This window comes from Lathamus discolor, chromosome Z (genome assembly GCF_037157495.1).
Source record: "Lathamus discolor isolate bLatDis1 chromosome Z, bLatDis1.hap1, whole genome shotgun sequence".
In the NCBI taxonomy this organism is placed as follows: domain Eukaryota; kingdom Metazoa; phylum Chordata; class Aves; order Psittaciformes; family Psittacidae; genus Lathamus; species Lathamus discolor.
This window is the reverse complement of record NC_088909.1, coordinates 91,049,537-91,075,129: the sequence shown is the minus strand read 5'-3', so window position 1 is coordinate 91,075,129 and position 25,593 is coordinate 91,049,537. Positions and strand designations below refer to the sequence as shown.

Sequence of the window (25,593 nt, the reverse complement as noted above, 5' to 3'; positions counted from 1 at the left end):
CCATCTTGCCCCATACTGTAACCCTTCTGTAGTTCTGCAGTACACACAGAGGTGTCCTCAGAGTCTGCCACAAGCCAAGCCCTGTGTTTTTCCTTCTCGAATTACAAATAGCAAACATGCCTTAAAGGATCAGCCTTGTTAGAATTGTTCCATAACAGCAAAGCTTACATAAGTTCACTAGCTAAATTTTCTCCTGAGTGTTACAGCTCTACAGAAATCTTTTTTTGGTATAAGTCTGTTTGGACGTTTGCTAGTTTATACCTGTAAACTAGAGGTGTATGGGGAACCTTCACCTGATACTGACTGACAAATCTCAGTCTGTTAGTGAGTTCTGTAACCCTGGAGACCTTGACAACATCCAAAGCTGTGGGTGAGACCCCTCAGAATAAATTCAGTTTATATACTGCAGGTGTCCGTATCCAAATGAAATGCATGAGGATCCCTTCTAGTCAATAGCAAGAAATAGACCCTTTTCACTCTTTACTCATCTCATTCTAAAGCAGTTGTCTAGAATAGACCAGATGAATTGCACTGAAAAAGAGCTCTGCCAGCCCATCTGTGTCAGAGCTGTGAAGAGTTCTGAGTCTTAACCTATCTAGCTCTGCCTAGAGGAAATTTTAATAGGGATGTGGTTATAGGTCAAAAGTTTTAGTGCTGTATTTTGATTTTCTATATAATCAAAGTTGGCAGTGCATGATAGTTTATTATGTTACAGGGCAAAACACCACTTTGTTGATATAGTTACGTTCACACTGGAAACACTTTCTAGTAAAGTGCAGTCATTTCCTCTACTCCATGCCTTATAAAGACCTGCTATCCAGCTCATTCATTCATACTTGTTTGCACTGGGAGGCCTTCATTTCTGGAACAGTGTGTAGGAAATGTTTTATTTGTTTAATTTTCCAATACATTATTTCACTCTACATTCTACAATCCAGAATTCCAGAGAAGTCAATACAAAGTTTCCTAAAATAGGGACATCCTGTTTCCAGATACTTACTGTATATATGGCAAATATGAATCTGGATCCATGCTCTGGGGATACAGAACAGTTTCACTGATGAATTTTTGATTTTGTGATGCTTGCCCTTACAAGCTTTCCAAAGCTTATTGTCTACCCAAGCACTTGTTTTATGCACACAGCTACATCCTCCAAGAGCAGGAGACAGTTTTGTCTACCTGCTGAAGTCAGTGATGAAGTGTCAATAAGACAATATTAAGCACTTCTTGATTACTGGAGAGAAGCTGTAATCTTAAAAATGTGTTAGCTAACGTGGTTTAAATAGTATGCTTTTAAGTGCTCACAGGCAGAGTGAGATGGACTTCAGCTTATAAAAGTTCAGCATGAGCTCTAGGAGAGGTTAGTCTGTATCATATTGAAATATCACTATGTTCAGTTTTCAGAAGTGTTAGGAAGCTTTAAATGTAATCTCCAAATTTGTTAATAAAAACTTATATTCATGCCTGCATAAATTGTCACCATACTCAGGATTTTCTTTTAAATCTGGCTTCTGGGGTCAGGGACAAGCACTCTACTTTTGGTTTAAGATTGTGATAAAATACAAAATGCAAGTATATAATAGCTAGGACTTGAGAGGAAAATATATATATATATGTATATATAAACAACACAGTCTTTTTTATTTGTGAAACAGGTAGCAGCACTACCGAAATTCTGAATGAATACTCAGCTTTTCATATTTTATAACCTTTTATCTTACTTTAGTTTTAATCCTAGAAATAAAATCTATAGTCTAAGGCCTCCTGTCATCCTCTCTGAGTCAGTGGAAACCTGCAGTTTTGTACTTGCAGGGTGAGTCAGCAAGACAATCCTGCCCCCCTGTGCCAGGCAGGATGTAGACACTGAAATGGTTTTTACTGTCTGCCTCCTGGCAGCTCTCACAAAATGAATTTCGATCAGCAGTATCCCAAAAGCAAAGCATGGCCAGACTAATTCAGTTTACCTTCAGGGCCTCAAAGAAACAAACCAAAACAAAACAAGAAGTTACAATTGTACAACTCATGCTGATCTGTTTAAAGGGTATAAGTAAACAGTGAGATTAAGGTAGTTGCCATTTTTGTCAGTTCAGTTTCAGGTGTCTGTGAAAAAAAGGAAGCTCAGCTGTTCACATGAAAAGTAAGCCACACATACCCTTACTCAAAACTTCAGACCTCAAATCTCTTGTGCTTGCAAGTGCACAGCCACATAGGACATTACCTCCAAAGAGATATTGGGGCAAGGACACAATGGTGGAATCACATTTCTGTGCCTGGGGTTCAAGTACAGCTCTGAATGTTTCCTTTGCTTTGCTTCCAGGAGATTACAAGATGCTGATAGGATTTATGCCAGTTCTGGTTTAAAAATTACTATTACAGAAGTAACATATCCTTGATGTTTTAGTAAAACAGTGCTGTCTATCTTACCAACAAGAAGTAAAATGTCTCACATGATAGCCCCAACATACAGCTTGCAAGCTGGGTGAATCGTTAACAAGGACAGTTCATGATAATTTATCACAGGTGGCTTCAATGACTTAGTAAGCTTTTTCAGTGATTAAAATTAGGTCTGATTGTTTTAATCCCTTCATTAAAACATGAACACAGGCATTTCAGAACACAATATGTGTGTATATAGGACTAAGTTGTTCATGAAAGATGAGAAAAATAATCCAAAATGATCTAACAAGATCAGACAAAAGAGAAGCAACAGCAGAATTGATTTACACTTGAAAATATGAAAGCTAAAACAATGGAGGAAATAAAATCCAAACCACTGAATTTGAGAAGTGAGAGAAACTTGGAAGGCATTCCTGGCGAAACAGGCAGAAAGGGATTAGCAGCCACAAATAGGCAATGAATTTCATAATGAGATATAACCGTAAAAAGTCAGGGACAATCCAGAATTCCAGAGAACTGTTTAGTAAGAAGTTCTCTAAAGTAGAGATATCCTGTTACCAGATACTTGCCATATATATTGCAAAGATGAATCTGGATTTGCTGTTTGAAAGAGAAAAAGGAGAACTAAATAACTGTGTACCCAGATAAATTATAGCTACAAAACTATCAACATTATTACAAACCATAATGCAACTGTAAAAGCTTTGCTACTTATAAAATGCCAGTGCTGTGCAGGTGCATTTTGGGGCTGAAGGCAAGAAGCTAATAGATGACTCAGAAGTGCGTAAGAGGCTCTTCAGTAGTAAGTATAGTGCAGTCAAGGGTTCAGGGAGTGTTGCTGGTGCGGTGAAGAGGGAAATTTTAGATAGGAGCATGTAGGACCAAAAGAACTTACTCAGCATTGGTATTGCTTGCTTACCTAAAAGCACATGACTCTGAGAAAGAAAAATAGCGAAGGTGAGGACATATACATATGTGTCTGTATCTGTTTCCTTATATATATATCTATATGCCTATATATATATGAATACAAAATGGAAAGAAAGAAAATATTTTTAAGTGACAATTTTCTCATTTACTTAAACGTGCAACATGCTCAAACAGATGCTGTTGTTGCTTCAGTAAATGACTTCAGTACTCCCCTACTTCAAAGCTGTGTTTTTCAGATAACAAAAGTTAGGATCAGCTGTATTGATTAGAATCATTACTGAGAGTTCCAATGACAGTCAGTGCAATCAGCATAAATTGGTGATAAATAGGATCATTCATTTGGAAGCAATAGTCAGAAGATTTGCAAATGCAGACTGTGTGTTGCCTTCTATTGTTTTTGTTAATATTATTTTCCTGTAAATACTTTTTTCCATGTCCTTTCAAACCCTATTTTTTGATAATTTTGTGCACTGTGCATGTGTAGTCTTAGCTTTGAAAGATGATAATTTAATGGTGGTTTCTCAGCAGGGAGAAAATTAAAATGTACCGCCTTTTGTCTGTGGTGAGTTGCTAAATCACTTCCCACAGTATGACACAGCTTGGGGCATTATACATGACATAAAAACTCTTCATTAACATGCGTCGTTACTGTGTCCCTCTGTGAAAAATGTGTTATGTTGGTTGGTCTGTTCATAAGTGAACCTTGTTGTAGGCAAAGATTTTGTACTCTTGTCAATAAGAATTAAATACTGAAATGTATATATATATGTATCATGACACAAGATACAAGGAACTAAGTTGGAAGGTCTCTCTGCCCTCAATATCTAGCATGTTATTTGTTGCCTCTTCTCTACTGTCTGTGTAAACATCTGTTCAACTTCTCTAAACAAAAACCTTGGAAAAGAAGTATATACGACACATAAGAAAAGGAATGAAATATGGTTGACTTTTACATGGAATTTACTTTCTTTTATTAATTCTGCACACCTTCATGCAAAGTCTACCTTGCTGAGCAGTAGGTCAGAATCTTCCGTACAAGTCATCTGCCTCCATGACAAAAAAGCCTCATACTGTGTGTGGGGACCTTACTCTGCTTAGGGCTGTTCTTCAACTTACTGCTAGCTGTTTAAGGGCCAGTTGTGGTGTGCTGGCTGTGCCCATATAAGAAAACACCTCAGCTGGTGGGCTTTTCTTCTGAAGAGATGGCCATCAGGGCTCAGGCGCAGGAGTTACTGTGAAGAAGGGATATGGAGTATAATACTAACTCTGAGCACAGTTTTATTCATTTATTTATTTATTTAAATGTAATAAGTGCATAGTTGGGCTTCTGCCACATTGATACTGGAAAGTAGTTTCAATGTGTACTTGACAGAAAGGAAGAAAGTAAGATGCAGAGATTGTGCCAAAGATGCAAAAATTAATGACATCTGCAATGTGATTAATACAAATTAAGTGTGCCCTGCAGGCTTCTGGTCCTTCACTGTAACTCCAAGTAAAAGAACATACATAAGAATTACAGTTTGAACATTATTATCTTTTGCCCACAATATGTTGATTTGATACCATATACCATTATCAAGTGGATTTGCATTTTAATGCCAGAAACTAATCTTCTGACACCAGACACTTTGTACTCATATTTGAAACAACACTGTACAGAAATGACACCAAATCTTATTCATGAACTATAAGAATATTTGTATATTATACTAAAAATTGAATGTCATTCAATAAAATACTTAGAGGATTCTTTGGACACAGAAGTATGCAATGAACTGCATACTTCTTTGTGCAAGGTAAGAAGAGATAGAAATGGTTGATTAGAAAGAAAATTCTCATTGAGGAATCTCTGTGATGCCTGCCTTCGTCTTTGGTACCACACACAATTACACAGCTATCAATGCCATGTTCAGGTTTTACTGCATTGTGTTAAATGCAGACCCGGAGTGGATATTATTGAGCAAGCGTATACTTCCTGATTACAATTATGGTAATGGACTATCAGTGAGATACATAATAATAGATGTCATAAACAGGTTTTTTTTTTTTTGGTTAACTGAGCTTTTTGCAAAATTATATATCATATTCCTCACATAGTGTTATAAAAATTTATATATTAACAATTAGCTCAGTTTTACCTTCCAGAGGAACTGGATTCATTTTGCTTATCTTTATAACCTGTCAAAGCTGAAATGTAGCAGTAGGTTTTTTTTTTAAATGAAGTTATGGCCTCAGAAACTTGTATCAGAGTCTTCTGTTAAGGTAGCTTTTGGTTTTTATTCACTGGCAAAGCTAAATTTATTTTCCTTGAAGTAGACACAGTTCCTACCAGAACAATGAAAGACTCTGATGCACAAAGTAATATGCATTTTGACTAGCCTTCTGAATGAAAATGAACCAGAAATTTGTTAGTGTCACACTAGTCATGCAGCTTCTGCATCACTGATTTATATTCCTCCAAGGGAAGGTTAAAGGTGTAGCCTTTCATTGCATGGTATGCACTCTTTTGCTCTGCACAAGGAAGATAAAGCCTGTCAGAAGGAAGTGGTGAGTCATTGGTATTTTTCTGGTTTCTTCAATATCAGCTTATTTCACAATCATAAGGCATTTTCCAATTCATTTGCCCTTTAATCCAGACAGAAAACATAATATATAAACAATAACAGACATGTCAAATATACTCATTACTGGCCAATATTCATATATCACAGCCCGTTGCAAGAATGAAGGGGTTGGTATATCCAATTTTTGCTATTACACCCACTTCTCCCCAGATCCTTTCCCTTGGTGCTTTGTGATACTGAAGATGGAAGAAATTTATTTTGTTAATTTTTCCTCTTCTTTGTCTCCCTCTATCCATGTTTGACACTTCTGTGTTGCTAGGTCATCTTAGTCTGTTTTCTTATCATATGGCAAAAAAAACCTGACTTTCAGTGAGCAGGTGCTGGTACCGTCATTGAAAATGTGCATCACAAACTCAGTATATATCACCTATTCTGAATCGAAGTGGAGAGGCTAGGACACCCCCTAGATTTTAGTCCTTCTTTCAATGAGAAGGACTGATGTGCAGTTTCCCTATTGTCACAAATTCATCTACCTCAGCTTTCTGTTCTGATAATTTCCTTTATTGATTGCTTTTCTTGGTCTTCACTAATTGCTTCAATAATCATAAAGGGCTTCATGAATCCAAGGGGTAGAAGAATTTGTATTAGCCACAATCACTGAGCTTTTATGGGCCTCAGCTGGAGTGTGCCAGAAGGATGAAATGAATAAAAATAGTTTGAGTTTAAAATCTGCAAATATCCAGATCTTCTTTATCAGAAAGGGAGAAAAGATCCTGAGCTATTTCTCAAAACTCTGTTTCTCGGGGCTTTGTATGCCCCCAGCTGCTCACCACTTCAACAAGTATCTGGTCTGATTTTTATTATTATTGATGTTATTACTAATTATTTCTAGTATATTCCTTCTATGCCAGTAACCATGGTCACAAAAAGTTTATTATTCAAGTATTCCAGGGCTCTTCTGCCTTGGTTTTGCTCAGAGTGCTTCACGTTTTTAACCTCAGCACTGTCTTCAAAATCCCAGTCAAAAAGTTGAGCTCTGTTTTTTGGTTAGTAGGTTCATACATTTTGGATGGCTTGTCTCCCACTAACAGTGGATTATTTATTGGAGAACAGATGGAAAGCCTGAAGCAACCACTCTCCCTGCCCCTCCCTGCAGCAGGGTCTGAGCACCAACTGCAGAGCAGCTGGTACAAAGCCAGCTTCCAAATGGCCATCAAGATTGAGCATTGCAATCATTTAATGTGCTGTGTAGAATAATCCTATATGGGCCCCATCTCCATCACATCCCCAAGAAAAGTGGGTTAGAGAGAGGAGATGGAAAAACTAGATGGACATTCATAAGGCAAATAGCCTATCACGATTGCCGGGAATAATAAGAGTTTAGGAGACATACAGCAGGACATGCGGAAACAAATGGAGCATATGGTACACACAGAAGTATGGTAGGATGAGGGAGACCTCAGACTCATCCTATGGAAAAGATGACTTTAATGGGGAGAGTGACAGAGCTCATAACAGACAGGGAGGGTAGGAAAGGGCTCCTGACACAATCCCATCCCCTGAAAACACGGCAATAGCAAGCTTTCCCTTGCTCTCCCAGTCTGTGTCAGGGGGTGGAGAGGGCTTTGCCATACGTTTCCGTATCATAAGATGGGGACTGAGGCAAGGGAGGAAAGATACCCTCAATTACAGAAGGAAAATTATGTCTCTTGAAAATGCTGGAAAGTCAGCCTTCCTGCTCAGAAGTGCATTTGGCACACTCACTTGCAAATAAAGGGAGGAAGTTCAACTGGCAGCACTGAATGCTTTTGGGCACACATCCAAATTCAGCTGTTTCTTGACACCCTCACCAGTTACTTAAATAAACGGAGAAAGTTTTAGAAAGGAGTCCACCCCAGATCCTGTCACTATACTGTGACCCCTGATCAGCTAATGGGCTTTGGCGGCATCATGCTATATACAGGGATATGACAATCTTAAGGATCAAACAGTGAACTCAACAGTAATGTAAAAAAATTAAAAAAAATAAAAGGTTTTGGTAGAGATTTTGTTAATTTGGTTTTGGGTTGTTTTGGATTTCATTTTTGCTTTGTTGTTTTTTCTTTGTTTTTCTGGTAAGATGATAACAGTTATAGTTGGACTTGATGATCTCAAAGGTCTTTTCTAACCTAGTGATTCTATGATTGATTCCATGGTGCACTCCAGTTAATTGTGTACTCCTTTCTGAAACCAGAACATCAGCAGTACAACATGTTCCTGAACTTGGTGAAATAAACATTGTACTTAGGAGTGTTTTCATTAGGGTGCTTCTCTGCTGTCAGTGCATTTGACTTACTATATAATTCATCTAAAGAGCTCTCTGACACAAGAGTTTTGTACTTCTAGGGATGACAGGCATCCTTAGAGGGCTCTAGGTCCAAACAGTAGTGTGTAGATTGCAGCCCTCTCTAAAAGTTCATATTTCTGATATGTTTACTATATGGGCAAATCTCTATAGCATTTATCTGTTTGCTATCCTTGCTGTCTGTGGGTGAGAATATACTAGAGATAATTCCAGGTTAGATTAATGTTTGTTCTGGACATATATGAGTCAGTAAGAAAGTGATCCTCTGGAGATGTATTGAGAGTGAACCCTAAGATATACCAACAAGTGAGTTCAACCTGAATTGTATTGAGTATAGCAAGGTGCCGGTTTAGCTTCTGTTGCAGCTTCTCCAGGGTACAATGCGGTGTTACCGTGTGTAGCTAAATTAAGTCTGAACCCTTAGGGGAAAATATGTCATGCTGGATCTGACAGCTAGAGAGAGGCAATGCATGCTGTACCTCCAACCAGCACAGAGGCTAAAGATGTATTCGCAGTAGGCATGTGCACACAACATGCTGTCGTGGTTTAAGCCCAGCCGGCAACCCAGAACCACAGAGCTGCTCGCTCACTCCCCCTCCTTCCTCCCCCAGCTCCCAGAGGGATGGGGAGGAGAATCAAAAAGAATGTAACTCGTACAGGTTGAGATAAGAACAGTCCAGTAACTAAGGTATAACATTAAATGACTACTGCTACCACCAAAAATAATAATGATAAGGAAAATAATAAGGGAATACAACTGCTCACCACCCGCCGACCAATACCCAGCCCGACCCCAGCAGTGATCTAGCCCTTCCAGGTAACTGCACCCAGTTTATATACTGGGCATGACGTTCTGTGGTATGAAATACCCCTTTGGCTAGTTTGGGCCAGGTGTCCTGTCTCTGCTTCCTCCCAGCTTCCCCTCTTGCCTGGCAGAGCATGAGACTCAGAATGTCCTTGGTCAGAGTAAAATTTAGTGAGCAACAAGTAAAAACATCAGTGTTATCAGCGTTGTTCCCAGGCTGAAAGTCAAAACCACAGCACTGCACCAGCTACTAAGAAGGAGAAAAATGACTGCTACTGACAAACCCAGGGCGGTATCCACCCCTTATTCCGTACCATTCACATCATGCTCAGATACCACATTTTTCAAGATACCATCACTCTTGTCTCAGATACATATATGTATATATATATATATATCTTGTCTCAGACACACATATATATATATATATACACATATATACACATACACACACACACAAAGAGAGCGAGAGATCATTCCTTAGGGCATGGACCGATCACTATAAAGCTGCTGAGTTCAGCCGGTCCATGATGTCAGGCTCCATCTCTTGTAACAGTCTTTCAGAGCAGGAGAGACGGTGTGCAGTATTGGATTGTTGCTGCTGATGACACCGCAGAACTCGTCTGGTTTCATCAAAGTTCCTTCTTTGTTGGGATGACGGTCGGAGGGAAGTCAGGGCCAGTCACTGGTGACCTTAAGACATCTGGTTGGTGGACTATAAAAGTGCTACATAGCAGGCAACAGCATACAATTGAGTTCATTGGCTGTTTTCCCCTAAAACCAAATCCGCTTGAGGTACACACTGGAGTTCCCCATCTTCCCGCATTACCCACCGAGTATATCCGGGTCCCTGAGCAAAAGCAATCTCACAAGTGGGTTTGCCTTTACCCGAAGCAGGAATAACCCAGACTGTCTTCCCCAGCAAATTCTTCATGTGCACCACAGGAACTTTGTCCCCTTCTACAGTATGTGAAAGTTCTGACTGGGCTGGGCCAGCTTTGTTGGCCGATCCTCTGGAGTTGACCAACCAGGTGGCCTTTGGTAAGTGTGTATCCCAACATTGGAAAGTCCCACCACCCATTGCTCTCAGTGTAGCTTTTAACAGCCCATTGTACCATTCGATTTTCCCTGAGGCTGGTGCATGGTAGGTGATGCCATGCTCTTTGGCCTAAGTGGCTATAAGGCTGTTCCGGAAATGAGTCCCATTGTCTGACTCAGTTCTCTCTGGGGTACTGTGTCACCGCAAGATTTGTTTCTCAAGGCCCAGGATAGTGTTCCAGGCAGTGGCGTGGGGCACAGCGTGTTTCCAGCCATCCGGTGCTGCAGCCACATGGTGCTTGCCTTGGTGGGTTGGTGGGAGTGTGATATAGTCAATCTGCCAAGCCTCCCATTATTTGTACTTCAGCCATCGTCCTCCATACCAAAGAGGCTTTCAGCAGCATTTGGATTATTTTCCTCCCTTTCTCAAAGACTTCTTCCGCTGCATCGCCCCACACAATAATGTCATCAATGTATTGCAGGTGTTCTGGAGCTTGCCCCTGTTCCAGTGCAGTCTGGATCAGTCCATGGCAGATGGTAGGGCTGTGTTTCCACCCCTGGGGCAGTCGGTTCCAAGAGTACTGGACGCACCTCCAAGTAAAAGTGAACTGTGGCCTGCACTGTGCTGCCAAAGGAACAGAGAAAAATGCATTGGCAATATCAGTCGTGGCATTACCACTCGGCTGCCTTTGACTCCAGTTCATACTGAAGTTCTAGCATGTCCGGTATGGCAGCACCCAATGGTGGTGTGACTTCATTCAGGCCACGATAGTCTACTGTTAGTCTCCACTCTCTGTTAGACTTTCACACTGGCCATATGGGGCTGTTAAAGGGTGAGAGGGTCCTGCTGATCACTCCTTGGCTCTCCAGTATACAGATCAGCTTATGGACAGGAATCAGGGAGTCTCGGTTGGTGCGTTATCGCTGCCGGTGCACTGTTGTGGTCGTGTTTGGCACTTGTTGTTCTTCGCCCTTCAGCAGCCCCACAACAGAAGGATCCTCTGAGAGACCAGGCAATGTGGACAGCTGCTCAATTTACTCAGTCTCCAAAGCAGCAGTACCAAAAGCCCATCAGTAGTACCTTCTCCTGTGGTAGTCTATGCCAAGGATGCATAGAGCCTCTGGACCAGTCACAATGGGGTGCTTTTGCCACTTCCTCCCAGTCGGGCTGATTTCAGCCTCCAGTACAGTCAACTCTTGGGATCCTTCTTTCACACCAGAAATATAAATGCGTTCCACCCCTTGACAGCTTGAATGCATGAGGATACACTGTGCACTGGTATCTGCTAGAGCCTTATACTTCTGTGGGACTGATGTGCCAGGCCATCTGATCCACACAGTCCAGTAAATCCGATTGTCACCTACCTCCACCTGGCTGGAGGCAGGTCCCCTCTAATAGTGGTCACAATATTGGCCACTTACATCTGGTAGAGGGGGATTAGTCTTTATCACAGGAGCTGGAGTTAAAATCAGCTCTTCCACTCCATCTGGGAACCTGCTCACCAGAGACTGAAGCCGCAGCTTTCATGGAATGATCATCCATGACCTTTGTTCTCCTCTTCGATGCAAGCACCAGTTCCTCCAGAGCTGAGGTGGGTTTCCAAATCCCACTTCCTCATGTCTTCTCCGTGATCCCACAGGTAAAACCATAGGGTGGCCTGTGGCATAAACCTCCTATATCTTCTCTCTCAAGCAGCAGGACGCCTCTTGTTAATAGCTGAGATGTGGGTTGGTACAAGTGAGGAGCTGGATAGATTGGATAGATCATCTCTCAATTGTTTGAACTCCTGGGACAGTTTTTCCACAGCTGAAATGATGGAAGGGGTGAGGTTGTCTTCAAACTGTCTGAGTTTATGAATTATTTCATCCACTGTTAGTGGTACTATGTCATTCCAGGTTACTGCTGCCAATGAATGGGCATATGATGACGGTGTATTCCATGTAAATTTCCACCACATGGGTTGTGTACATTCGACTTCATCTGGATCTATGGGTGCATCCCTGGCATCCGGCCTACGATAGATCATCTCTACAATGGCTGATTCCCTCAGAGAACGGATGCCTTTCTCTAACGTAGTCCACTTGGCTGGACGACTCATAACATTGTCCTTGCATGGAAACCTTTCTTTCACAGCTGCCAAGAGCCGCCTCCAAAGGCTGAGGGACTGTTTCTCTTTTCCAATTGCTTTGTCAATTCCCCTTTCCCTAGCAAGTGATCGCAGCTGCTTGGCTTCCCTGCCTTCTAGTTCATGACCATTGTCCCCATTGTCCCAGCATCGGAGCAACCAGGTGATGATGTGCTCCCCTTGTTGACGGGTAAAATCTTTTTGCATATTACATGCTTCTGTTGAGGTCCGGGGTTGAGAAGTCACCTCGCCTTTTTCTTCTTCCTCTGATTCACATAAGAATAATTCCTGATCAGATGCTGTCCCGTGTAGTAACCACATTGTTTCTTCATCTTGCTTCTTCATTTTTCTTGTCTCTTTTTTGCTTTTCCCTTTGCGTACACGGGCAACTGATATTGGCATGAATTGGTCCTCTGGTTTAGCTGCAGTGATTATCACTGTGGTTGGAGTGGCTGCAGTATCTGTTTTGGGGGTTTGGGTGGCTGCTGTACTTGCCACTGGGGTTGGTGTAGCTGTTGTGCTTGGAGCTGGAGTGGCCGTATTGTCTGTTGCAGTCAGAGTTTGAGTAGCTGCTGTACTTGTCGCTGGGGTTGGTGTAGCTGCTGTACTTGGAGTTGGAGTAGCTGCATTGTCTGTTGCTCTGCCATCAGATCCAGAGATATTTTTCTCCCTTTGAAGATGCTGGACAGTGTTGAGCAGGGCTCCGTAAGCATAGGCCAAGCCCCAGCACGTTGCCATGATTTGTCCCTCTCTGGTATGACCAGGATGACAGCACACCTCATTTAAGTGTTTTACTAGTTTTTGTGGATTTTGCACTTGTTCAGTGGTGAAGCTCAAAAGCACTGGAGGGGCCCACTGGCCTAGATACTTGCCCATACCCCCTGCCACTCATGACTGTCCAACCTCAGGGAAAATCTCTTGGTCCTCCTATATCATAGTCTAACCCTAGACAAGACCCAAAACCGACTCTGCTTAACTTTTGAGATCAGATTAAATGGTCATGGGTAAAACACACTCTGTATGCATGCCAACATGGTGATCCCCATCACAATCAGCAGGCAGGTCTCAAGGGTACCCAAAGGCTATTCAAAACCTTCAGAACTCTCAAATGATGCTGTAAATGATCTGGTACGGGAGCTGGGGAGCTTAAGGGAATGTCTTCTTCACAGGTTAACAACCCGAGGAGTGGAAAAAAGATGTGTAATTGCTAAACACTTCCATTATATACCTCCCAAAGAATAGAGGTTGTGACCATACTGGGAACACAAGCCAGCAATGACTCTATTGTATTACAAGTCATTACCATAACATACAGTGAAACAAGAACCTTAGCCAAGCCCCCCAGCCGATAAACACTAACACAGCAAATACTGGCTGTAAGTAAGGTACAACATGCTAAAACTGTGAGATCAAGAGCAACAACTTTAAGAGCCAGTAAATCAGCATTGTGACAAGTGACTATTAATCCAAAACAATACATGCTTATCACAAATATGATTAGACACACTCCAGTCAGATCTGTCGTTATCTCAAACCTTCGAGCCCCACGTTGGGTGCCAAAAAGAACTGTCGTGGTTTAAGCCCAGCCAGTAACCCAGAACCATGCAGCTGCTCACTCACTCCCCTGCCTTCCTCCCCCAGCTCCTGGAGGGATGAGGAGGAGAATCAAAAGAATGTAACTCCCATGGGTTGAGATAAGAACGGCCCAGTAACTAAGGTATAACACAAAACCACTACTGCTACCACAGGTAATAATAATTATAAGGGAAATAATAAGGGAAGAGAATACAACTGCTCACCACCCGCCGACTGATACCCAGCCCGACCCCAGCAGTGATCTAGCCCTTCCGGGTAACTGCACCCAGTTTATATAGTGGGCATGGCTTTCTGTGGTATGAAATACCCCTTTGGTCCGTTTGGGTCAGGTGTCCTGTCTGCTTCCTCCCGGCTTCCCCTCTTGCCTGGCAGAGCATGAGACTCAGAATGTCCTTGGTCAGAGTAAACATTAGTGAGCAACAACTAAAAACATCGGTGTTATCAGCGTTGTTTCCAGGCTGAAAGTCAAAACCACAGCACTGCACCAGCTACTAAGAAGGAGAAAAATGACTGCTACTGACAAACCCAGGACCCATGCACATATACAACACATATATATCATAGAATCATAGAATAGTTAGGGTTGGAAAGGACCTCAAGGTAGTTCCAACCCCCCTGCCATGGGCAGGGACACCTCACACTAAACCATCCCACACAAGGCTTCATCCAACCTGGCCTTGAACGCTGCCAGGGATGGAGCACTCACAACCTCCCTGGGCAACCGATTCCAATGCCTCACCACCCTAACAGGAAAGAATTTCCTCCTTATGTACATGGCCAGGCACACACATCACAGACACACAGAGTGCTCCCACAAACACAAACAGCACCAACAGTCTCATCCTGCTCCAGTCCCTGGCAAAGCACCACGGGGTTCCTTTTCTTCCACATCTGTGTAGACACATGCAGCATGGGTCTTTTTGTTCAAAACACAAAAATTTTTTCAGATAGTATTTCATTCCCTCAAACAAAGTAAAACGTCCTCCATATTATCTTTTTCAGTCTTCTGTCATAATAGTCCAAAACTGTTTTGGAGATTTACCATTTTAACTTTACTGTACTTTAAACCAGGAGTGGAAAATAAAGAACTGTTTAGTTAGCACTCAGCAAATGCTCTTTACTGACAAGGAATATGGCAGTATCACAGTACATGGAGAATAAGTCTTACGTTGATCACTGAAAGTAATGGATCATTGAACTCTGCATTAATCTGCTCCTCTGGTGTCTATATACGATAAATATTCAAATATGTTGCAGATTGTCTGCCTACCATACAACTAGAATGTGAAAGATTTACAGGGTAAATTACTATTGACATACACCAGGTCACTGAGACTAAACAAGAACTGCTGTATTTGGCTTACTGCTGTATTTTGCTTACTGCTGTATTTTGCTTACTGCAAACATTAGTTTTCCCTTTTCATGTCTTAAGTCTTCCTGAAGCTAAAGTTCTTTACCAGGACAATGGTTTGTGTTTTGTATTAATCAGACGCCTCGGTCATTTGAAAGGTCATATATGCAAGGAGCAGCAAATTCTCTTTTTTAAATGACCTGTGTGTTGGCTTTTGTGGAGAACTATGGGAATCAAAATCTACAGAAGCCATTAATGGAAATGTATGTCTACAAGGAAACATGACAGTGATAATCCTATTAAGTTCTTTGAATCTAAGCTCCTACTTATGTGGGGTTGGGTGAGGATACATTTGGCTGGTTTTCATAGTTGTATTTTTGCAATATGAAAAACACAAGCCTTTGGAATTGTAATCGAGGACAAGATCTCTTGTTGCTTAAAAAAGTCTTCATAACTAGAAGATGAGACATAAAAAAAACAGATTAAAAATTCTAAGAATAAAGTAAGTTGCTTTGGGAATGATAAGCATTTGAATGCACATAGTTCAGAGAATGAAAAGTCATGTCTGACTGCAGTGAAATGAAAGGGATTACATTCATGAACAAAGAAACTCACGTAAGCATCTGGAGCAAGAGTCTGAAAAACAAGGCTTCATGAATTCTTTTTATACTGGTGTGATGATATTTCTTCAGTTTGTATGTCTTCATCAATTTCTTATATTTAACCTTTGCAGAGTACGCACGTAGTTCCTTCTGTAAAGCTTAATATTTTTCCTATGTATTCTGCTTTTGAAGCCCTTTCAATTTCCGCCTGACATAAGAGGAATGAATTGATCCTCAACTCATAACTGTTCAAAGCTAAGCTCTTTTAGAGACTTTAATGGACTAACATCCTCTGACGTTTGAGCTACTCGTATTTGCAAAGTTGCTATGGTGACAAATGAGGTTCTGGTTAAAAAAGAAAAGTAACAATTCTTTTTTTGCTTAACCACAAATTCCAGAAGAACTCAGCATAGTTACAAGAGAATATTTCTGCCAAAATGAATGCACAGTGCCCTTTCTTTCTGAGCACTTGTATCTTTAGTGAAATTTAAGTCTACAGGGTGCTTTGGTTACATTATCTTACAATGGCTTACTCAAATTACTATCAACCATATTTAAAATAGCACAGTGTTCATTTCTTGAAGGACAGATCAGATACTGCTCAAGGTAGCAATGTGTAGCACTAAATGCCTGGGGCTTGCTTCAGTTCCCTTTTCCTTGTTCTAATGAAGTAAAACAACCCTGAAGACAGTGTGATCCTTCACCTTAAATTCCTCTGCCTGGCACGGCAAACCCATCACACATGGCTTACAGGTGCTTTGACTCATGCCCTGTGGCTCTGGCACTGTGGGCAATGGCACTGGACCCAGGGTTACAAAGAGAGCTGTAGCAGTTTTTACCCATGTTCATCCCTCTGGTCTGGCAGTAAGCAAAGCCAGCTGAGGCGATTTGATCCATTTTCTGTCTCTCAACATCATTATTTATTTTTGTGCATGGAGCATTTTGTACACAGGGATCTGAATATGTAGTGATAACGGTTGTTACAAGAAGGGATCACTAGTGAACTTAGCAACCACAGACCAGCTTCCAAAACAGGGGACAGATTTTTTAAGCTATTTCATATTTTCTCACAGAGACATAGGGCCCTGATACACAACAGGATTCCCTTGCAGTGTGCTCTCTCCTAAATGTGTAGGAGGTCAGTTTCTATTTCAGTGCAGTTTTTCTAAGCACCCTGTATTTTTCAAAAAGGGGAGAAGTGAGAGATGCTTTACATAATTTTCTCTCTCAGTTGATCATATGGGGACAGAAGAGATACTAATATCTTACAGTTATTAAGCCATTGACTGAGCAGCTGACTCAGAGCTTAAAGCCAGACATAGTCACAAGTCCAAGGCAAAGTGTAAATGCTTAGAGTAAGCTTGCTTCACCCTGAGTTACCTTCTAGAGCAGGTACTGCTCTCTGTTAGAAGGTGGTAGCCAGCAGCTTCACTCCTAGCTGAGCTTGGAGCCAGGACATGGAGCTTTCTTTCCTGCAGAGCAGGTCTGAGTATCAGCAGAATGGTGGCAGTCAGCAACTGAGGAGTGCCTCAAGTGTGCTCCCACATTGCCCATTAACTGCATTTCATTCAAACTGCAGAAGAGGAGTATTTTACTCTGCCCATGGCAGGGGGTTTTAACTGGATGATCTTTAAGGTCCCTTCCAACCCAAATCATTCTGTGATTCTAGCAAAGCTTTGTACAGTAAGCTGTTTCACCACCACTACTGAAGGTGCCACGGTGTTTCAAGGCCTAAGATACTCCAATTCAGCTGTAGTCATGTTTAGCACTTGTATAATTTGAATGGGAGGTAAATCAAAGTTCAAACTCAGCCCGTGTCCATGGCTTAATGTACAGTGTAAACATTGCTGTCATCCGTATAAGTCAAAGACCTATATTGGAACATGCTGGAGAGAAACAACAGAAGGAAGACAGAATGGTTTTGAAGTTTTAATGATAAATTTAGATTCTGATTTTTAAAAAGTGAAGGATGACAAATCAATAAGCTGTTGATTTTGTTTCAAAGCTCTGATTTTATATTATAAGGTTTGCATTAAAATGTGAAAATTCTTCTAATTGTGTGGGCAAATGTGTCACCTCTTTCTAAAAATACAGGAAGAATGTTGATGGCAGGAGAAAATATTGAAATACTGCTTTGTTTTAACATGCAAAAGTAAAACCTGTGATTATATTATTCCTGAAATAATAATTCCTGACAGATAATCCTTAATTTAGTTGAAATCTATAAATAAACAGAATCATGTTACCGTGGATGTCAAAATCAGTGTTGTCTTTTTTGACTTGCAACTATTCTGCTTGAAATTGATTTAAGGGGAATTTGCTTTGGCTTCATTCTCTCTCTCTCTCTCTCTCTGTCTTTTTTTTAAGGTCAACTCAAATCAAAACATACTCTTGGGATAATGCCCAGGTTATTTTGGTTGGTAACAAGTGTGACATGGAGGATGAACGGGTAATCTTCACTGAGAGAGGCAAACATTTAGCAGAGCAACTTGGTAAGAAATTACAAAAGCTTTATGATTACTTGTGAGAAATCACAAAGTAACATCATTAATTGCTGCAGTACTTGTAATGGAATGTTTGTAACACATCCACTGTAAAGGAGTAGTCATACACCACCTCCGTTTTGTTTCTGCAGGCTGAGGTCTGAAATGTCCTTGTTGATACCACTAATACTGTAACATCATTAGAATGGACATGTGTCCACGGGTGACCTTATACAGATCTCTGGCATGTCTGCCATCTAAAAGTGTCCGCAAGACCAGTGCTGGCTCAGAGGCCAGGTTAGAATAAAGACATATCTGATAAAACATTATTAATTCTGATCCTTAGACAAGAAGTACATTATGGCCTTTGTGATAACCAGCAAGATTAGGCATGTGTCTGTATATATACAGTATGTTTAGATAGTTATAGCTATAGGCAGATGCATCTGAGTGAGGGTAACCCTAAAAAAAAACCTCCAACAAACTAACAAAAAAAAAAAAAAAAGAGGAGTGTGAACTACACATCTTTGCAAGCTGAGAACATGTGGGTTATGATTACCAATAATCCAAACCAGAATGACACCAATATCCGGCTCCCACCGCTAATAGTTCAACTACTGCACATTCACGCAGGTGTAAATAATGTGAACCTCTGTTTCATAAAGTCTCTGCCTAGGAGGCAAACGCTGTCCACTCAGAAAACTATGGAGCTGTGAACATCTCCATTCTTTCTGTTTCTGCCCAGCAGTGGTATTCTTTCATACCACGAAAAGTTCTTGAGGTGACACTGGCCAATCTATAATGGAAAATCTCCAGAGCATCGTCTTAATACTACTACCAGCCTGTTTTTTCCTTCAAATTTGCTATCTCTGGAGAGCATTCTCAGTAGGTGTGCAAATCATACCCCATCGTCCTTTGAAGTTGATTTCTGTGCTGTACTGGGCATAGGTTTGTTACTATTTTTAAAACGGGCTGTGGTAAAGGCTCAGCCTGGTGAACATGAGTGTAACCATGATCTCCTCGTCATTGTTCTTATATAGGAGCTTAGGGGAAAGGGTGTTGTAAGAGTAACTGCATGGGAAACAGAGAGATGGTGCCATTTCATAGTATACTACCTGTGCTGGATCTGATCCCATGCTGGTGGTCCTTAACCTATGCATGTTCATAGCTTGCTGACCTTATTTCTTAAAATATTTTTTCTAGTTGTACAACTGCTTGTTCTGGTAAATAATTTAATCAGAATAACATATCTTCCTATCGCATTTGTCTGAATACTTATGCGTAAAAGTTATTATTATGTCTAAATCAGCATTACGAGTAACAGGTAAATATACATTAAAAATTACCATAAATTAGTCCTTCAAATGTGACAGAAAAGATTTAATAGCAGGTTATGTCCAGAAAAATTGCCAACATTTGTGAAAAACAGAATTTCTAAAACTGTTTCAACAAAACCAAAATGGTTACTATTGCACGTGCTTTAACAGAGAATAGTTTTCTTTGAAGAAATACCTGTTACATTATATATTCCAATATATATTTCCCTTGTTAGCATTTCTAGTATTTACTTATTTACTAGGAGCAAGGAAAGTGTATTCAGTGGAAAAGAGATAAAAAAAATGTAACTCTATATTTTTACACCCCATTTAGCCCAGGCTCTAAAATGGCTGGCAATAAACATAAATTTGCAATGTAGATTTTGAAGATTTCTTTAATTTTAAAGTGACATAGCTAATCTGAATTTCTATTCCTTAAACTATTTTCCTATGGAAAAAAAAAAAAAAAAACCAAACAAAAAAAAAAAAAAAAAAAAGGAAGAGTAATGAGCTAGATATCAAAACTCGTGTTTCAAGCTTTAAAGCAAACTCTAACTCCTGGGATTTAGTACTCAATCTTTATGGGAGCAGATTATCCTCTGTTCCAGTCTTTATCTTCTCCGGGGTTTTCCTTTTTGAGATACATGTTCTGTGGCTATTGCAAGGGCAGATAATTGTATCAGATAAATTATGGCTCTGATCCAGTATGTTTACTGTGCTCAGACCACACACACAAATGTTTATATTTTCTCTGTACAGCTGCAATAAGTTCTTTAATCTGCTCAGGGGTTGTGGGATATGGTGTCAGGAAAAGCAGAACAAGTTTCCCTGAACCAAATTGTCCATGTTGGCCAGTTTGAAGGACACATGTGTTGAGCACTTGGGACTGTCTTTTCTTTCTCTGCTAATTAATTGATAACATCTCTTGTGGATAAGTTTTAAAAATAATAATACAGATTTTTGTGTCCAGCAAGACATTTCAAGACTGGGGGCCCTTTGAACGCCATGGTCTGCAACATTTTGCAGCCACAATTACAAGCAAGCACAATGCACGACTGCTGTACAAAGAACATGTTGTGAAACACACTGTTGTCAAGTGTGGTTTTATTTTCAGCCCTGGTTTATTTGAAGTCACTGGGAAAAGGAATACATGTACATTTTGGACTGGGTTTTCAAAAGGTCAGAAAAGAGCACTGGGCATTTAACTCTCCAGGAAGCACAGTGTCCTGGTGGGACCAGCATTATCAGAAAATTGGGCCTCTTTTGTTGCTGCTGACCTCATTTCCTTGAATCTCAGTGCTGGCTTAATCCTCAAGTGTAACTCAAACAAGTAGTTTAGATCAACCAGCAATAGGCCTCCCTACCTGCCAAAGTCTGGCAAAACTAGTCAAGTATCCTGTCATAACACTAACAGAAGTTCACAGAAAAGAATGGTTAAGAAAACCAGATCTGACCTTGAAGGGAAACTAGCGGAATGTTTATCAAGGCAGAATTTGTCTCCTTTCCACTTTAGTTTTGTTTTTTTCCTAAGTTTGTTGTATATAGGGCATGACACTAGTGATAGCATCACAGATCATAGCAGCAAGCAGTAAGTGCCTTGTGTAAGATATAATAGGACAAACATATTTTGATACTTTAGCAGGCCATAGCAAATTATATTCATGGGTCTCATGAACCAAAGGCAATATCTTCATATTCAATTGCCCTTTCATGATTTTTAACATGGACTGTCCATTGATGTCTTTGAAACCATATAAAACCTTACCATCCACAACATCTTTTAAATATCCAATTTATCTTCACAAGATTCACAAAAATCAGCCACTTGATAGCTTTATTGATGCTTCTTCACTGTTATATTCTGAGAAACAGTGAACAATTGTTTGCTCTTACCTGCTCTGTAACATGATTGGTTTCAGAGACCTTTATCATACCCCTGCTTTTTCTCCAGGCTGAAATTCCCAGACTATTTCATCATTCAAGACACAAAGACCATCTTACACCTTAGCCATTCCTTGTCACCCTATTCAGTATTTTTGTAAGTGGTACAGGCTTTTTTAAGTAATTAATTCATGGTTGATTAACGTAATAGCATCATTAAAAGAGTAATGAGATTAAAACAGACAGGATGAAATAAATGCAGTTGAGTCATGTAAGTTTACCTCATAGAAATATCATACCAGAAAAATACAGAAATGTGACATATCAGCCAGTAGAGAGAACTAATTAATGTAATGTTAATATTGACATGGGAATCATAGCAAACACATTTAAACAAGTATATTCACTAATCATTACTTAAAAGAGTGTGGAAAGCCCTCTCTCTCCACTGTTTGCTCTGAGCACTATATGCACTGGCCATTGAGAGTAATCCCAGTATAGTCAGTACTCATGTACTTTAAAGCATTTAGTAAAACAGGCTTGGAACTTACAAGCAAAATATATGCATACTTCCCAGCTGCATTACTCACACAGTTTTCTGACATATTCATCTCATATATCTCAGCTGAGTTCAAAGTTTCATATGTTCATGAAAGTGTGGTGTCATCTGTCAGAACAGAAATAAAACTAATGACTCACAGATGGCATCAGTTTCTTGGTTCCTTTTATTCATGGTCTGTATGATATATTGTGATGTATGTTCTTGCAAAGGATTAGCAGGCAGAGGTGTGTACAGAGCTTTGAATAGACTAACTGCACATGCAACTGAACAGTTGCATATATAGTTTGGCATAGAGTTTCTCTATGAGGTTTTGCTATGCATGAAAATTAGCTGCATAATTGTATATGTGTTCTTTGGTTGTTCATGTGCTTCTGCACAACTCGTGTTTGTTATGTGTGTGCTACAAATTAGTTCAACACTCATTAGTTTTTAATTGCAAATACTCCCATTTAGAGAGTACGTAATCTATTTTAAACCAGGGCCTCTAGGGTTGCTGCAAAAGCACAATACTGCCATAGGTCCAAACCAGCCACAGGTCCAAATTCTTCAAATTAAACCCATTTAGCACCCCAGCAAGCCTGAAAATAGAGTACTTGTTAGTGCCGTGTGCTTCTACAGGGTGCAATTCAGCATTTAGCACTTCTGTGTGATCTGAGCAAGCCTGCGAGACCAGGCCTGCTGCTGAGGTAGGGCAGGAACATGAGTGGTTTCTGAATCCTGCCAGGGCTGATAGACAATACAGCAGCTCCCCAGCATCAAGACTGGAGTGAACCTTCACTTGCGTTTGTGTGTAAGCCCTAGGGGTTGATGGGTACATTAGGCATTTGTGGATACACTGGGCATGTCAGGCATCTGTGAGCTTAGGCAGCAACTGAGGAGGAATTTTTAGGTCTGTAATTTTGGCATCCAAGTCAGGAATCAAGTGGGACTTGGCACCTCAGCAAACAGCTTACTAGAACAGCAAGTTCTGTTTTGCCTTCCTGGCTGGCTGGAGGCTGTGGTGCAGAAGGCAGGGTCACCAGCAACTTGCAGAGAATGGGCAAATGCTGTGCCTAACTTTTCATTAAACATGAAAATAATTGTGTTGTGCAAGAGCATGCATGTTCATAGTTCCATCCTTCACTGTTTTTGAGCTCTTTTTAAAGGGCAAATATTAATGCCAGAGGAAGGAGACAGACAGCACTGACAGACTGACATACACCAGAGTCTTTTGTTTAGAAGAGCAGGGCAGTTAAAAGCGCCTGTCCCTAGGATGGCTTTTTACAAGGGGAAACGCAAACCTGCCATTGCTTTCATGCACTTGGAACTGCATTACAGGAAAGTTACTTAATGAGAAGGAGGAAAAAGGGATTGTGTTTGTTTCACAAATGTCTTTTGTAAACAAGCAAAAGAAAATCCTTTGGCAGGAATCTAATTAATTGCTCAAATGCACCTATTTAAAAGGTATGTGGAAGCCACAATCAAAATCAGTACAACTGGAATTTGTATGGAAACCTGCTGTTCTGAAAGAGCGGAAAAGAAAGTGATCGTTAGAACATTACTGCTCCATTCTGTCCATTCTGCCACAGCTGAGAGTCCCCCTTTACCTTTATATATATATATATATATATATATATATATAAAAAATTGGCCACCCTAAAGGTTGGATAAATATCTAAGCATTTCTGTTAACAACCTTTACATTAGTTCTACCCAGAATGGTGCTAAAGCATTGCTCTTTGCTGAGGTAATAGCGAAGTCCAGTTTGGGGTCTTAATGTCATTTTAATACTTTACTTAACATAGTCCAGCCCTTGGGCTTGTTTAGACCACAGAGGTCCCATCCAACTGGTCTACAAGTACTGCTACTACAGAGTATCTCTAACGCCAGGGCCCCTAAAGTTGCTGCAGAAGTATAATCCTGCTATAGGTCCAAACCATGTGTGTTGTGCTCATGCTGCACTAGGTACTAGGGGGTTACACAGAGCACAGTATAACCAGGTGTGCTACCACAGTTGTGGGTGTAGGAGGTACTTTGAAGAACATCAATAGTCACTGGCTACTGCTAGCCCAGTTACCCAGTTGACCTTTACAATCATGCCACGTGTGTCTGTCTCTCTTTGAGAAAGCAGTAGAGGTCTCAAATATATTAACAGTTCTGAGGAAGTGGACATCTGAGGAGGGGAGAAAGGGCTTGCAGTTGTCTTGATTGACAGCCTGCCGGGTGAATGCAAACCTTATTAGATACTGTTCACAGCAAGCAAGAATTGGCTACCGGCACCCCCTCAGAACTACCCACAGGATGCAAATCCAAGAAAATAAATCCAAGGAAATAAAACTCCTCCCCTTTATATGCTATGACATTATTAAATAATTCATTCCCATGGCTTCCTAGATTTTGTGTTTTGTACACCACTGTGTGACAAAGGGAGCAGCTGCTTCTTGCTCTGACGTTTCAGTCTCCTACTACTCAAAATACTGGGTTCAACAGGAAACTGGCAAGAGCAGTGCTAAAAATCGCAGTTCAGGCTTGTCTTCAAGAAAGGATAGTTATTGCAGGAACACACCCTCGAGGACATTTGTTAAACCTAACATCAGGGATGGTAAATAAAATTGTCTTGGTTTTGGACAGCCACTCCGAAACCAGAAGGTCTTCCTAATCAGCTGGTGAAACATTAACATAATTTGTCTGTATTGACTGTGGAATTGTGCTTAAAATTTGCTGTCTTGTGTGCCCTCTTGATGTCACATTTTCTCAGGAAGATGAGAGAGTGCAGAATATTCTTTGCTCTGCATACAGGTGTCCTTAATTTTTTCTTCTTTATTTTTTTAAAGAACCATAAACAACAGTTAATGAGCATTGATGAAGGAGCCTCTGTGAAGTCAGGACAAACATGAGGCAGGGAGAGAACAAAGTCAGTAATTCATGCTGTTTATGTGTTTCAGGGTGGTTACTACTCTGTGTGCATTATATCTCATCAGATGAACAACAGCACTCTGTTGTCTTGGCTGCCCCATGCTGCTGTAGTGCCACAGGGGGCTGCTGAGAGCTTGCAAGCTTTCTTTGAGTCAATACTATGGGAAGAAGATAGATAAGGGAAAGAGACATGGTGTAAGGACAGCAAAGGAAAACTAAATTAAACACAAATAAGGAATTTAAATTAGAACATCCTGAGGCATTTTCCATCCACATTTTCATATGTTCAGGAAGCACTTTGATATTTTGGGTTTACTCAGTTTTGGCTTGTCATGGTTTAAGCCCAGCTGGTGACTAGGTGCCACATAGCTGCTCACTCACTTCACCCCCAATCCCCAGTGGCATGGGGAGGAAAATCAGAAAAAATGTAAACCCCCATGGTTTGAGAGAAGAACAACTTAGAGAGGCAAGGAATAAACAAGTGATGCACATTACAATTGCTCACCAACAGCTGATACCCAAGTCATTTCCAAGAAGCAATAAGTTCCTCCTTTGCCAAAACTCTGCGGTTTATATACTGAGCATGATGTTCTATGGTATGGGATACCCCTTTGGCTAGTTTGGGTCAGGTGTCCTGTCTCTGCTTCCTTCCGCTTCTGGTGTCACCTCACTGGCAGAGCTGAAAAGTCCTTAACCAGGATAA

At 40.7% G+C, this 25,593-nt stretch overlaps 1 protein-coding gene across 3 annotated transcripts in view; it reads left to right on the top strand.

Moving 5' to 3' along the window:
• RAB3C (RAB3C, member RAS oncogene family) overlaps positions 1-25,593 on the top strand; it is a 122,073-nt gene that overhangs the window by 92,150 nt on the left and 4,330 nt on the right. For all 3 annotated transcript variants that reach the window (XM_065662087.1, XM_065662086.1, XM_065662088.1), the window contains exon 4: positions 18,121-18,245. In XM_065662087.1, coding sequence (XP_065518159.1) covers positions 18,121-18,245 — 125 coding nt within the window. The remainder of the gene's footprint in view (positions 1-18,120; positions 18,246-25,593) is intronic.